Source organism: Sebastes umbrosus, chromosome 1 (genome assembly GCF_015220745.1).
Source record: "Sebastes umbrosus isolate fSebUmb1 chromosome 1, fSebUmb1.pri, whole genome shotgun sequence".
Lineage (NCBI taxonomy): Eukaryota > Metazoa > Chordata > Actinopteri > Perciformes > Sebastidae > Sebastes > Sebastes umbrosus.
Window position 1 is genome coordinate 38708511 of NC_051269.1, and position 12321 is coordinate 38720831.

At 40.4% G+C, this 12321-nt stretch overlaps 1 protein-coding gene across 1 annotated transcript; it reads right to left on the reverse strand.

Moving 5' to 3' along the window:
- eevs (2-epi-5-epi-valiolone synthase) lies at positions 1-6733 on the reverse strand. Its single transcript, XM_037785553.1, has 5 exons — positions 6511-6733; positions 3304-3937; positions 1696-1935; positions 1303-1555; positions 1-112 (listed from the first exon to the last, which is right to left on the reverse strand). The coding sequence occupies exons 1-5, from the start codon at positions 6651-6653 to the stop codon at positions 15-17; spliced, it is 1368 nt and encodes a 455-aa protein (XP_037641481.1). The 5' UTR covers positions 6654-6733; the 3' UTR covers positions 1-14.
- Positions 6734-12321: the final 5588 nt, after the last annotated feature.

A 12321-nucleotide genomic window follows, 5' to 3' on the forward strand; every position in this document is an offset into this window, starting at 1 on the left:
GTTTGGGCAGCAGGTTAAGAGTCACAGTTGCCGTCAGAGGAGGCGCTCAGCTCATCACACCACTTTGCGTAAGCTCTGTGCAGGATCTCACAAGGTGTGTCATTAGAAATTTCTGCAATGAAAGAAAGGAGAGAAAAAGAACATGCTTTAAATACAGTACACAGTACAGTCCGCCATATTTAGTGCCATCCCAAATCAATTAGCGGGGAGTGGAAGTGGGTTATAAAACCCTCCGACAGCGAGTCTGCATCGACGCCGAGTTAACCAGCCGCCCTTACTGACGACGTGCAACGCCGTTTTGTGTTCGTCATGGAACACGCTCCAGTGTCAGTTCCGTGCGACTGCGGGTACAAACATTTACACGTAAACTGCTCAAACTAAGATAGACATTTAATTTATGCTACTTTCTTGTCATACAGATGTTATCAATTTAAAGTAAATAGATTTACTGTAGATTAGATCTGTATTTAGGATCAAATATACCCTTGTCTACTCTAGAAAATGGTGACATGTCCATTTGATTGTAAAGTGTTGTATATTTATACACAAATATAACACATATTTATCATTTGTTTTATCAGCAGCTGCAACACCATAATTTATTTAAATCTTGCAATACTGGCATAACAGTACAATAATTTAGTGCAATAATTCAGCTTTTCAATAATCTGGTTCACTCTGGCATTAATACTGCATTTATTTATACGGTACATTTAAACTAATATTCATATTTATCTATGCTATTCTTGCATTTTTACACACTTAATGATAGATCCAGTTTTCAGCATTATTATTAGCACTACTGTTTTGTTATGATTTCTCTATTATATCATAGAGGAATCATAAGATTGATCTATATATATAGACATAGATATAATAGTATTTCTTATTCTGATATTTTTTTATAGTTTCCTTGCTGGAGAGATGGAAGTTTGTCCCGAAGTGTCCGCTGTATTTCTACCCTCCACCTTAAAGAAGGGTGCTTCATTGAGCTGTGAGTGTGACTACAAACAGAGTTCACTCTGTCACTTAGTGGGAGGATGTAGGGACCGGATTGTAATTGGGCCGTAGTCACAGTAGTCTCTACATCAGAAAGCTTCCAGCCAACCTATTTTGCAAGGACACGCTGACTTGTGCAGCTTTCTGCTCTAAACAGGCGCTAAGAGTTTTTGTTTCAGTGAAAAGAACATCACATTACTTCCTGCTTAATTGCTCCTGAATGACAGTTTTATGCCGTTTTAGAGCAAAACCATCAATGCTGTTGTTTTTCTGGTCAGGACAGTCTCACGCTAGCGCGCTTACCCGATTCCCCAAGACCGACAGGAAGAGGCATCCTGACCAGGCCTCCCGAATGCTTCAGCCTGTCCTGCAGAGACTTCTGTATGAGCTCCATGGTGCACGCCTCGTGCCAGACAGGCAGCTCCAGGCCCACCATGCAGCTGATGATCCTTTGCTTTTCGTCTTCTGTCAACAGGCCGCGCTCTTTGGACACGTAGACCATGTACGACATATCGATGTTCACCGCCTCGCCGTGCAGCAGAGACGGGAGAACTTTCTGTATTAAAAAAAGACAAAGATAATGTGAGGATACGTGTTATAAACTCATATAGAATCCAAAACATTCTACAGTATGTACTGTATGAACAATAGCATGTATCAACAAAGCTATGTCTGCCATGATGAAGGATCAATTACCATCTCTAACGCTGGACTGATAAGGTGGCCAAAGTCCACAAGTCTGTTTAGGTCATCCTCCCAAAGGTTTGGGGCAAGCTCCTCCAGCATGGTTACGATGGCGATACGAGTCGCCTGTGATGCAGCCTGTAAGCGGTTGCGTCCGTACACACTGTTGTCAGCCTGGAATTTAGTGTCCAGCAGCATGCGGCCGTGTGTCTCAAGAAGCTCAAAGAGGCCTCTGTGTTTCATCAAGGCCATCTGCAAAGAACCAGCAAAAATGCATAGAAGACTTCAATGAGCAGTTCAAACACGAAAAATAAATAGGCAACATGAAATAACTCCACTTCATCTCTCAGAGCCGATAAGTGTATCAAGTTACTACTTCTGGCTACAGTCAATGGAATTTGAAACTTCCCTTTGGTACTGTAATATGATACAAATGTAAATGGCATGTGTGAACAAACAAACACTCACATTCTCACTCCCAGCTCATCAAATACTGCAGTGGCCTACACTTCAAACTATGACGCTCTATGTACGCTCTAGTTTTGGACGTGTCAGAGACGGCGTGTTAGTTTCCGTTGGTTGCATGCTTTGTGTCTTTTCAAAATAAACTACTGTGTTCACAGGAAATGTATAATGTATACAGTCTCTTATCACAATAAACTTTCAACGAAGGTTTATATAGTTTTTAAGTTTACTTACACAACAAAACTACTTGGTCTTAAGAAAAGATTGTGGTTTGGGTTAAAATCATAGACTGTATTGGACGTAGTCACCATGACGTCACCTATTGCTTTGTGGACTGCTGTTTTGAAGCCTTGAGTTCGGCATTTTGACCGTAGCCATCTTGCCACAACTCTCAGACCAGATAACGCCGTGGTAGTGACCTGTCAATCACAAGGTAGCCCCGCCCTAAAGCATCCCCTGCATTATGGTCTATTTGACTCTAAATAGGGCCATAATTTACTAAATGAACATCATGCTGTATTGAAGAAGACTTGAAACTAGCGATTGAGACCATAAACTCATGTTTACAATGTTTACTGAGGTAATAAATCAAGTGAGAAGTAGGCTCATTTTCTCATACACTTCTATATAATCAGACTTCTTTTAGCAACCAGAGGAGTCGCCCCCTGATGGCTATTAGAAAGAATGCAAGTTTAAGGCACTTCAGCATTGGCTTCACTTTTCAGACCCAGAGGTTGCCCACTGGTTATAATAAGTATGTTCCTCATGTAAAATATCTATGTTTGTTACGTAGCTGCCGTTAGTAAAGTACAGAAGTTGCGAAATGAAATTAAGGTAAAATAAGTCAACGTTGAATTGGTTTCACACGGGACATTAACAGCAGTCTCCTGGGTGAAAGTTCATATTTGACGAGTTGGGAGTGAGAACGCGTTGCTCTCCCAACCCTTTTTCACCTTGCGCTGCTTCACATTAATGAACCAAAATAGAGGGTGCACTTTGATACGCCCATACAGCGTGAAATAGGGCCCTATATGTTAATGAGAATTATATTTATATTGTTATGAAGCATGTCATGGTATTAGCTGATGGAATTACCATTCTCCAGTATGTATCAGCTTTAAGGTAAATATTCCACACCCAGGGACTTTAACGTACCTTTAACATCTCCGCTAGCCCGTTGGAGATGTGCCGTCGTGGAACAGTTTGTAAGAAGGACAGGTCGAGGAAGGCGGCGGCGGGTGGAATGTAGGCGCCCAGCTTGTTCTTGCAGTTTGCAAAGTTAACCCCCGTCTTTGCTCCCACGCTGGCATCGACGTAGGAGAGCAGCGTGGTGGGGACCCTGATGTAAGGGGTGCGTCTTCTGTAAAGTGAGGCCGCCAGGCCCACGATATCCAGGCAAACCCCTCCACCAATGGCAATGATGGGCTCTGTGCGGCGGTCCAGGGAGAAGCTGTTGACCTCCTCTAAGATCTTCAAGGCCATTTTCATGGATTTGTTCTCTTCTGTGGTGGGTAGAGACAAGATCTTGTACAGGACATTGTTGGCCTCTAAGTATTCAGTTAGCTTCTCACCGTAGATTTTGTAGACTTCTTGGTCAACGACCACAAAGCGTTTGATTGGCTTAATTGATTTTTTAATGTCCTCCAGCTGCTGCGGGTCGGTGATGTGGCCCAGCAGGAGTGTGTCGTTGCTCGGGTCCAGGAGGTCCCGGGTCTCAGTTACCTTGTAGGTGAAGACGATGGGGCTGACCACTGTCCAACTGGTGCCCTTTTCTGTGATGTTCTCATAGCTGCCACACAAAACATAAGAAAAAAGATTTATTATAGCGGCATATAGGTTCCAATTATTGTTGATGTTTTTTTAAAGTACTTTTTTTTCTGTCAATACATTGCACTCCATACATGCCAGTTCATTAGTTAAAACTAAAGCAGTTTAATACAACAGCCCTCACACAATAATGTTACTATATTTGTGAAAAAGATGCACAAAATGTACAACCAATGACAGAGGCATTATATCGAATTTCTGAAGTCAAAACAATGACTTGATTATTTATTAATTTTGGCATAAAACTACAGGACACAGGCACTTAAACCTGCAGTACGCAGAATGTATTTGGCATCATTGTGCAAAAAATCCATAATACCTTTCAGCATATTGTAATTCAAGTGTTCTGAGAGAAAACTAGACTTCTGCACCTCCTCATGGCTGTTTTCAGGCTTTAAAAAATCTAGCCTGTGACGGGAGACTTGGCCAATCACAGGTCATTTCAGAGAGAGAGAGCGTTCCTATTGGCTGGTCATTCAACGGAGGCAGCTGTCAATCACTTGCAAACTCCAATCAAACGGTAAAACTAGGCAATATTCTGTTACTGTAATGCATATTTCTCACCTCAAATGTTTTCAGAAACATCTTGTAGTGTACTGTTTAGCTGTAAATTGAGAAAAAAAACGTTCTCATTTTACAGCTAAACAGTACACAATTCATTGATTCATATTTGATCAGCGCTGCCTAGTTTGACCGTTTGATCGGAATTTGTGAGTGATTGACAGCTGCTCAGAGATGGCAAGGCTCCAGATTGGCTCTGATTGGTTGTCTTCCTCTGGTCTTTGAAATCTTGCAGATGCCGTTAGCAGCACCGGAAGACACAGAGGGACATGATTTTTTTCAGATTACCTGTCCCATACTACTGGCTGGATATAGCGACTGTTTTATAAAAATAACTGTTTTTTGATCATATTTTCTCCAATCTGCCTACTGCTGCTTTAATGTTGAGAAATACCACATTGAGCACTGTTGACCTGCCCTTTCTGTGAATTTAATAGAGGAATATTTGAGTGTTTTTCCATGTTTGTTCCCTCATGAAGAGAGTGGTCTGATAATAACTTGTTTATTCTGCTTCCAGCCAAAACAGGGAGAAGGCACTGACGTTTAATCTCTTAGTGGCTGTGGATGTGGTGGATGGGGGGGGGGGCTAAATGTGGTCCTTGAGACTCAGACTGGGCCTCTGTCTATCGGAGGAACCATTTAAGAAGCTAATGCTGAAGAGACAAGGACCCTGTTGATATCAGCTGTTGTTTTTCTCTTTACAGTTTGCTGAGGTTTGGCCAAATTAGGGGATAGGTTGCAGATACAGTATCAGTGAACAATTAGATTTGGCTGCAGTTTTCCATGTGCACTTTCAAAAAGCTGTATGAAATTCATTCTTTATTTTACCTTTGTTTCCTTTTTATTGCAATTCAAGTCTTTATATTCACATTGGGTTTTGATTTAAAGCAGCAGTGGGTAGAATTGGTGCCAATATGATTAACAAAAGATATTTTTATAAAACGGACAGTAGTGCATGAGACAGGTAATCTGAAAATAATCATGTGCCTCTGTGTTCTCCAGTGCTCCTAACGGCATCTGCAAGATTTCACAGACCGGAGGAAAACAACCAATCAGAGCCGAGCTCGAGCAGCTGTCAATCACTCACAAACTCCGACCAAACGGTCAAACTAGGCAGCGCTGATCAAATATGAATCAATATTCTGTTACGTTAATGCCTATTTCTCTCCTCAAATGTTTTCAGAAACATCTTGTATGTCAGTCCCGGATTCCAGAGAAGTACATCAGGAATTCTTGTTTGACAAAGTGGTGATGATTGATGACAGGTAGTCTTAAGCACATGAGTCAGAGGTGCTGTAAAAGTCAGACGGCTGCTTAACCGGAGTGACTGCTCTCCACATCAGAAAGACGCAGCAATTATGGTTTGTTTAAACGCTAATGAACGCTAAAATAAAATAAATAGTACTGAATAAATAGTCGTTGGAAAACAAATAAGAAAGTCACTGATAAATGACAGAAAAGAGTCATGAAGAGAAGCAGTAATGTTTCACAACCTAGACGTTTTTTTATACTCAATAGATTTATAATCTTCTGCACTACTAAAGGAATGCACTTTAAATGAAACACCTATATTCCTGAAACCTAAAGGCTAAAATACACTTGTACTTCAGTTTCCTGCCCCCACACTGCATAAAATAGGTTTCCTTTCAAGTTTTTTGTTTCAAATTGCCATTTAAAAAGTTAATAAAAAAAAATGTTCACTTGTTTTTTCTATATCAATCAAAATTTTTACACTATTTTGCACACAGTAAATGTTATGTTACTTTACACTGACTACACAGATTAGTCATAATTGTTCAGCCATGCTTGAATAATGTTTATTACATTTCGTAAGAGTCAGAGACAGAACAACACCTACATTTTGCATAAATAATTTTTTTAAACGTATGTAAAAATAAAAGGAAACAAAAAAAGAAGATATCACACTTTTTCCTTGTAATTAAAGAACGTAATTAAGAACAATGTGTTACTCACATTTTTGCAGCAGAGACGCAGTCAGCTTTGTCTTTATTGAAATTCTTTCCCAGTTTGCACTTCCAGGTGCCCTTGACCCGAACTAAACTAAACTCAGTTTTATTTTCTTCGGTATCGTTATCCTCCAGATGAACCTTTCCCATTATTGTGGTGATGAGTGTATGTTACAGGAGTGGAAAGAGCTAGTCTTAATGAGCAGATCGTTGGTGAACTCTTTTGATGGAGTATGGTATGATATATAGGAGGATACCTTTGGGACAAGGGAGGAGCATTCGCATTCAGTGGGTTCACATGTCATCACTTGTCAGGGTCTTATACAATGTTTATGTAACTGTGATGTAACACCTGTTTCCACTGACTGACAACACTTTGTGTACATCAACGGAAGCAGCTGTCAATCACTCGCAAACTCCGACCAAACGATCAAACTGGGCAGCGCTGATCAAATATGAATCAATATTCTGTTACTATAATGCCTATTTCTCGCCTCAAATGTTTTCAGAAACATCTTGTAGTGCACTGTTTAGCTGTAAAATGAGATAGTGCATGTGCTCTGGCTGGTGGGCGGTGCTTGGTATATGATCTCAACCTGGCAGCTTGCCTACTCCAGCTGTATTCAGGCAGTCTCATTGATATTAAGATCTCTTTTCATGGGAGAGACCTGAGAACAAGATACATTCACAAGAACACAATCAGAAAAAAAGAGGAATAACACAACTGCACAATGAATATGGTATTAAAAACAGTTACAAGAATCTTGGGGTCATCAGATAATAAAGCTTTAGATCCCAACTGGGAAAGTTTCATGTGAACGCCCCAAATCAGAACAACAACTCAAAAACAGTCACATAAGTTTTTGCGGCAATTCTTGGGGTTGATACCGTTTGTTATACAGATTTGGTGCTAAATTTAAAAAAATTGTACTACATGAGATTTGATAAAAATGATCAATAATCCCTCCAAAATACCACATTAAGACACCGAGACCTTGAGGAACACTATAGAAAAAAGCCATGCTGTGATTTGGTATCAAAAACATTTGACATTTGGAGATTTCTGTAAGAATTGCATTTTTAGGCGATTGGATGGCGAGCTCTTCTGTTGTGTAAACTGCTCAGAAACCCCATTATTGTCAATCTACCTAGGAAAGCTATCCATCCTCTGAATGCTCTAGGACTTTAGTTTGTGGCTGTAAAGTTTCATGAGGCTGTGATTATCCCAGAGGTCATCACAGGTCATTTTATACAGTGAGGTCAAGTTTAAAAAAATGGTCTCACTACAATGAAACGGTTACTCTGAGGACTAACATCATCACACATGAATACAATTGGGCTTATTGGATCCACAAGAGTCTCAGCTTTACAGTGATACCCAATTTATGTAATTCCAAAACTGTTTAGCGACCCGAGTATGCAGAAATATTCAACCACACCATTTTAGAATAGACGAAAATAACACATTTATACTGCATTAAAAAAATGCATGGTTTCTGCCCCAAACTGCATGTGATTATCATAAAGCGGGCATGTCTGTAAAGGGGAGACTCGTGGGTACCCATAGAACCCATTTACATTCACATATCTTGAGGTCAGAGGTCAAGGGATCCCCTGTTTGTTTGGAGGCTTCAACAGTCGAGCTTTGTGAATGAATAACATGATTTCTTCTCGACTGTAAGGAGGTCCATCCAACCGTGTGATACAGAGAACAATGATGAGTCCGAAATGTGTCATTTGTGATAAAGCGTAATGCACTCTGATATACAGCTGAAGTGTTGATGGGGCAGCATGACAGTAGAGAATATCTCCAAGGACAGACATGAAGGTTGACTGCACAGTTTAGTTTACGGCTGGAAGAAGACAGACATCCTTTAATTCTATACAAGACACCTAGTTTGATTTTAAATTTTTGAGTAAAATGCTGAATATGAATCTTGAATGACAGTCTGCTGTCAAGCCAAGTATTCGTATGACTCAGCAAGAGTAATATGGGCGCCATTTAAAGTTTTAATGGCAGGAAAGTCTCTGGTGGAGGTTGAGAATACTATGCACATGATTAAAGAATGATAATTGGAAAGCATCAAAGGCAGACTGAAGATGATCGGGCCTGGGCTGCAGTGGAGCCTGGGGAATATAAAATTGTATCATCAGCAAAAAAATGGACATTGAAGTAATAATTAGGAAGAATTATGTTATTTATGTATAATGTATAAGCAGCAACGAACCAAGGATAGACATCTGTGGCAACCTATCTCTGATGGTCAGCTGGTTCAACCAGCAGCAACATTTTTCACAACAATGGAGGTCAATGACACAAATTAAGTTATCAGGTTTTGGATCCAAAGTCAACAGTCATCAAATTCATACATTTACATGCACAAAATATAATTTTTTTCCCCCTTATTCCGAAAAAGACACTAAGCTGTTTACGTGGCTGAAAATGAAAAATATTCCTCTAATATTCCCGTTTACATGCAGCCGTGCATACTCCGATTAACGTAACCAAAGGCGGACTTGTTTGACAGTGCAAACGCAGCCTCCCTCTTTCATTCCTTCAACCTCCTTCTTGAAAAGGTCGGCGTTACGATATTTGTGCACATCCAAAACCTGTTGATATCCAGGTCTTTCATAATGTTTAGAAGTAGGTGTGTTTCTCCTTCTGACCAGAAATGTGGGCTTTTCTTTTGGGCATGCATCTCTGCAAACTGTCGGCTAGTAATTGAGACGCATATTATGAATGCACTGTATACATGTCCAAAGAATGTTCCTAAAACCTGAACAACATCGGCATATCCCACATGTCTTAATCTGATAATGCTAGGAATAAGGACTGATTCAGAAATATCTAAACAGAATAGGCTGTTTACATGACTCGTATCAATTCAGAATATTGTCATATTTGGAATAATAGTGGTTTATTAGTGTCCATTTAAATGTAGTCACTGAAATTTAAGAAAGATGGAAAATATCTCCAGACTTATCCTCCAAGCTGAATTTGTGGTTTAATCTAAACCCAGTTGCTGTTCCTTATAGAAATCATCTAAATGTCTGAGTCGCTGAAGGGCATCTATGATATCCTTTTATGCTGCAGTGCAGTCCTAACAGGGCATAAAATTAACATGAGTGAAGAAGAAAAAAAATCTTAAAAAAACCCCAGTAAACCCAGCAAACACAGTAGACCACTGTTAAATGTATTGACGGTCAACACACTGCTCATCATTCAGATTACTGAAGTCACTATACAGGTGTTCTACTTAAATTCCTAAAAACATTTAACTGCATGGATAATTTTCTTCTTGCCAACAAATCCAGACAAAATCCAATTATCTTATTTATCTTAATGGGGCTAAAAGGGAGCAATAAATCCATACTATCCATATTTTATTGTGGTACAAGCTCACGTAACATTACCGTCTTCCTGACATTGCATTCCCACCTGCAGCAGACGGTGGAACGTTTGTTGTGGTGGCAGTCTAACCTTGACAGATAGGAGAGAGCTTTGCAGTGTAATACAATCCCATTCAAAAATACAATCAACCCTGGCCTCAAAAAATACAATGGAGCTGAACTTTGACACAGTAACTGACAGATAAGTGCTTTAAGTATCTCCTGAGTGCAGCCAGTAGCTGAACAAGAGTAGGTGGAAACCTTGTATATGGCTGGACGGTGTATGATCAATGTGATAAATTGAGGCCAAGTTGTTAAAAGGATAGTCAGCGGTGTATATCATGTGAATTCCTGGATATTAAATGTTCATCTGCAATAATATTTGTTCTTAAAGTGTACTGAAGTAGAATATCACATGACATGATGAAGCTAGGTTTGAGTCAAATAATAGAAGATTGTTTTAATTTAATAAATTCAACAGTATAATCATGCTATTTGCAACAATTCATTGTTCTGAATCACTCATCTAAAGTGTTATTGACCTTGCACTCCTTTGTTTGAATACTGCTTCCTGAGTCAATAACGGCGTTCTACGTTCTGTTATTTCTTTATAACAGAACTTAACCTGCTCCAGAGCAGGTCATTTCCAGACAAGAGATCAACTCATATAAAAGCACCGCCTACTGAGCAATCAGAGCTTAGTGTGAAGATCATATGATCATTTTACACAAATACAAAGTAGTTACAGGCATAATCCAGGCTAAAATCAACACAGTTTAAACTGACAAGTGCAGGAAGGAGAGCAGGATGTAAGTGCCTACTGCTTGAATTATGTTTTTATATCTATTTTTTTACCTGCTCTCAAATTCGTTTCACACCGCCGGAGTCGAGGACGCAGCTGAAAGAAGGCTGAAATAGTCACACACGTCACAATTACACCAAAGAGCATAATGAAATGTAATCTATTCATTCATCCAACATAAATATAACTTAAATACCAAGGTATGTTGAGTGTGAAGAAGATACAAGACAACAGTTATAATGATCTTGGTCAGCCCGGTCTCATTCCCAGGGGCGTCAAATACCGTCATTTTGTCACAGCCGTCGGCGTAAGATACTGACGCACAAGACACCCTTTAGCACCAGTATGGGACGCACCGAGCTTTCCATTAACTACAATGTAAACCCGTAAGCGTCAATATTGAATGCTCGGGAAAGTGCACAGGGAGTGTGTTGATGTAGCTTTAAGAGCGAAGGGGGGTGGATGTGTTCAACAAACACAGGGCTTTTATCCAGGAGACCGCTGTTTGTGTACCGGGCGTCACGTTAGAATCAGCTGTTTGTTCATGTCCCGTGTTCACAACGTTCAGTGTCATTTTAACTGTACAAACGTAGTCGTTTCAAGCCCAACCATGTTTCCTAAATCTAACTATAGTGGTTTTATTGAGAGGATAGAATTTAGAAATTCAGCTGCAAACAGCTGGTGCATCAGAGCTTGGTGCCAGCGTACAGTATATGGCCTTCAATCGAATGTTAAATACAAAATACAGATAAAAAGAGAAGGCAGAGATAAAATAAACAGCTCTCTTTGACCCAGTATGATGACATTGGTAAGGAGAGCAAGGCCACCAAATGTTTGATACCACTGTCTATTCCCTATCCGATACCCAGTCTCTTCCCTCCTCCCCTCTCAGAAATATTTAGAATATTCTAGATGTCTCCTGGCTAAAGTTCAACTAATCAATACACATTCATAACAATAGATCAAATGACTGTGTGTAATGTGAAATGTGTTGCTCATAATGACAAACCCACAGAGAATTATCACCTGACTGATGTGCCCATCAGCTTGACAGAGCATTTTAGTCTATTTTGGATCATTGTTTTGGTTTTCCACTGGTACACCACTTCTATGTGACATCTACTGTTGACCTGCTATCTCCCCCTAAAGACCCCCCTAAAAAAAGACAAAAACAGGTCTATTGTGGGTCTCAAAGGGTTAACCTTTGCTTAAAGGGACTGTTTGTAACTTCTTACTTGTATAAATCTACCGGGTCGGGATCCCATGCGCACTCACATATGCGCGCTCGTGTGTGGCTACGCTGTTCAGACCGCTCCTCTGCCTGCTTGCCTTCACTCACACAACGCGCGTGTCTCGTTCCACCTCACGTTCATGCGCGCTCACTCCACACTGCAGAAGAGTTAGTTTAGCTCTGAGAATATCTAGTGAATGTACAGTGGACGTTTGTGCAGAAATAACTGCTGCAGCTCCTCCAGACCAACAGAGGTTTCCCGTGTCTTGTGAAGTGACGGGGCTCCGCAGAGAGAAATGTTATCGTCTCCGACCGGGTGCCGGTGTCTCCCTGCGGCTGCGGTCGGAGACGATAACGTTTCTCTTCCTGCTTCAGCCCCGGAGGCTGAAGCAGGA

Coding starts and splice junctions, on each gene's coding strand:
- eevs (XM_037785553.1), bottom strand. CDS start 6,653: ATGGGAAAGGTTCATCTGGAGGATAACGATACCGAAGAAAATAAAACT. Junction 3,938..6,510: donor TGCGTCTCTGCTGCAAAAAT/GTGAGTAACACA, acceptor TTTGTGTGGCAG/CTATGAGAACATCACAGAAA. Junction 1,936..3,303: donor GGCTAGCGGAGATGTTAAAG/GTACGTTAAAGT, acceptor GGTTCTTTGCAG/ATGGCCTTGATGAAACACAG.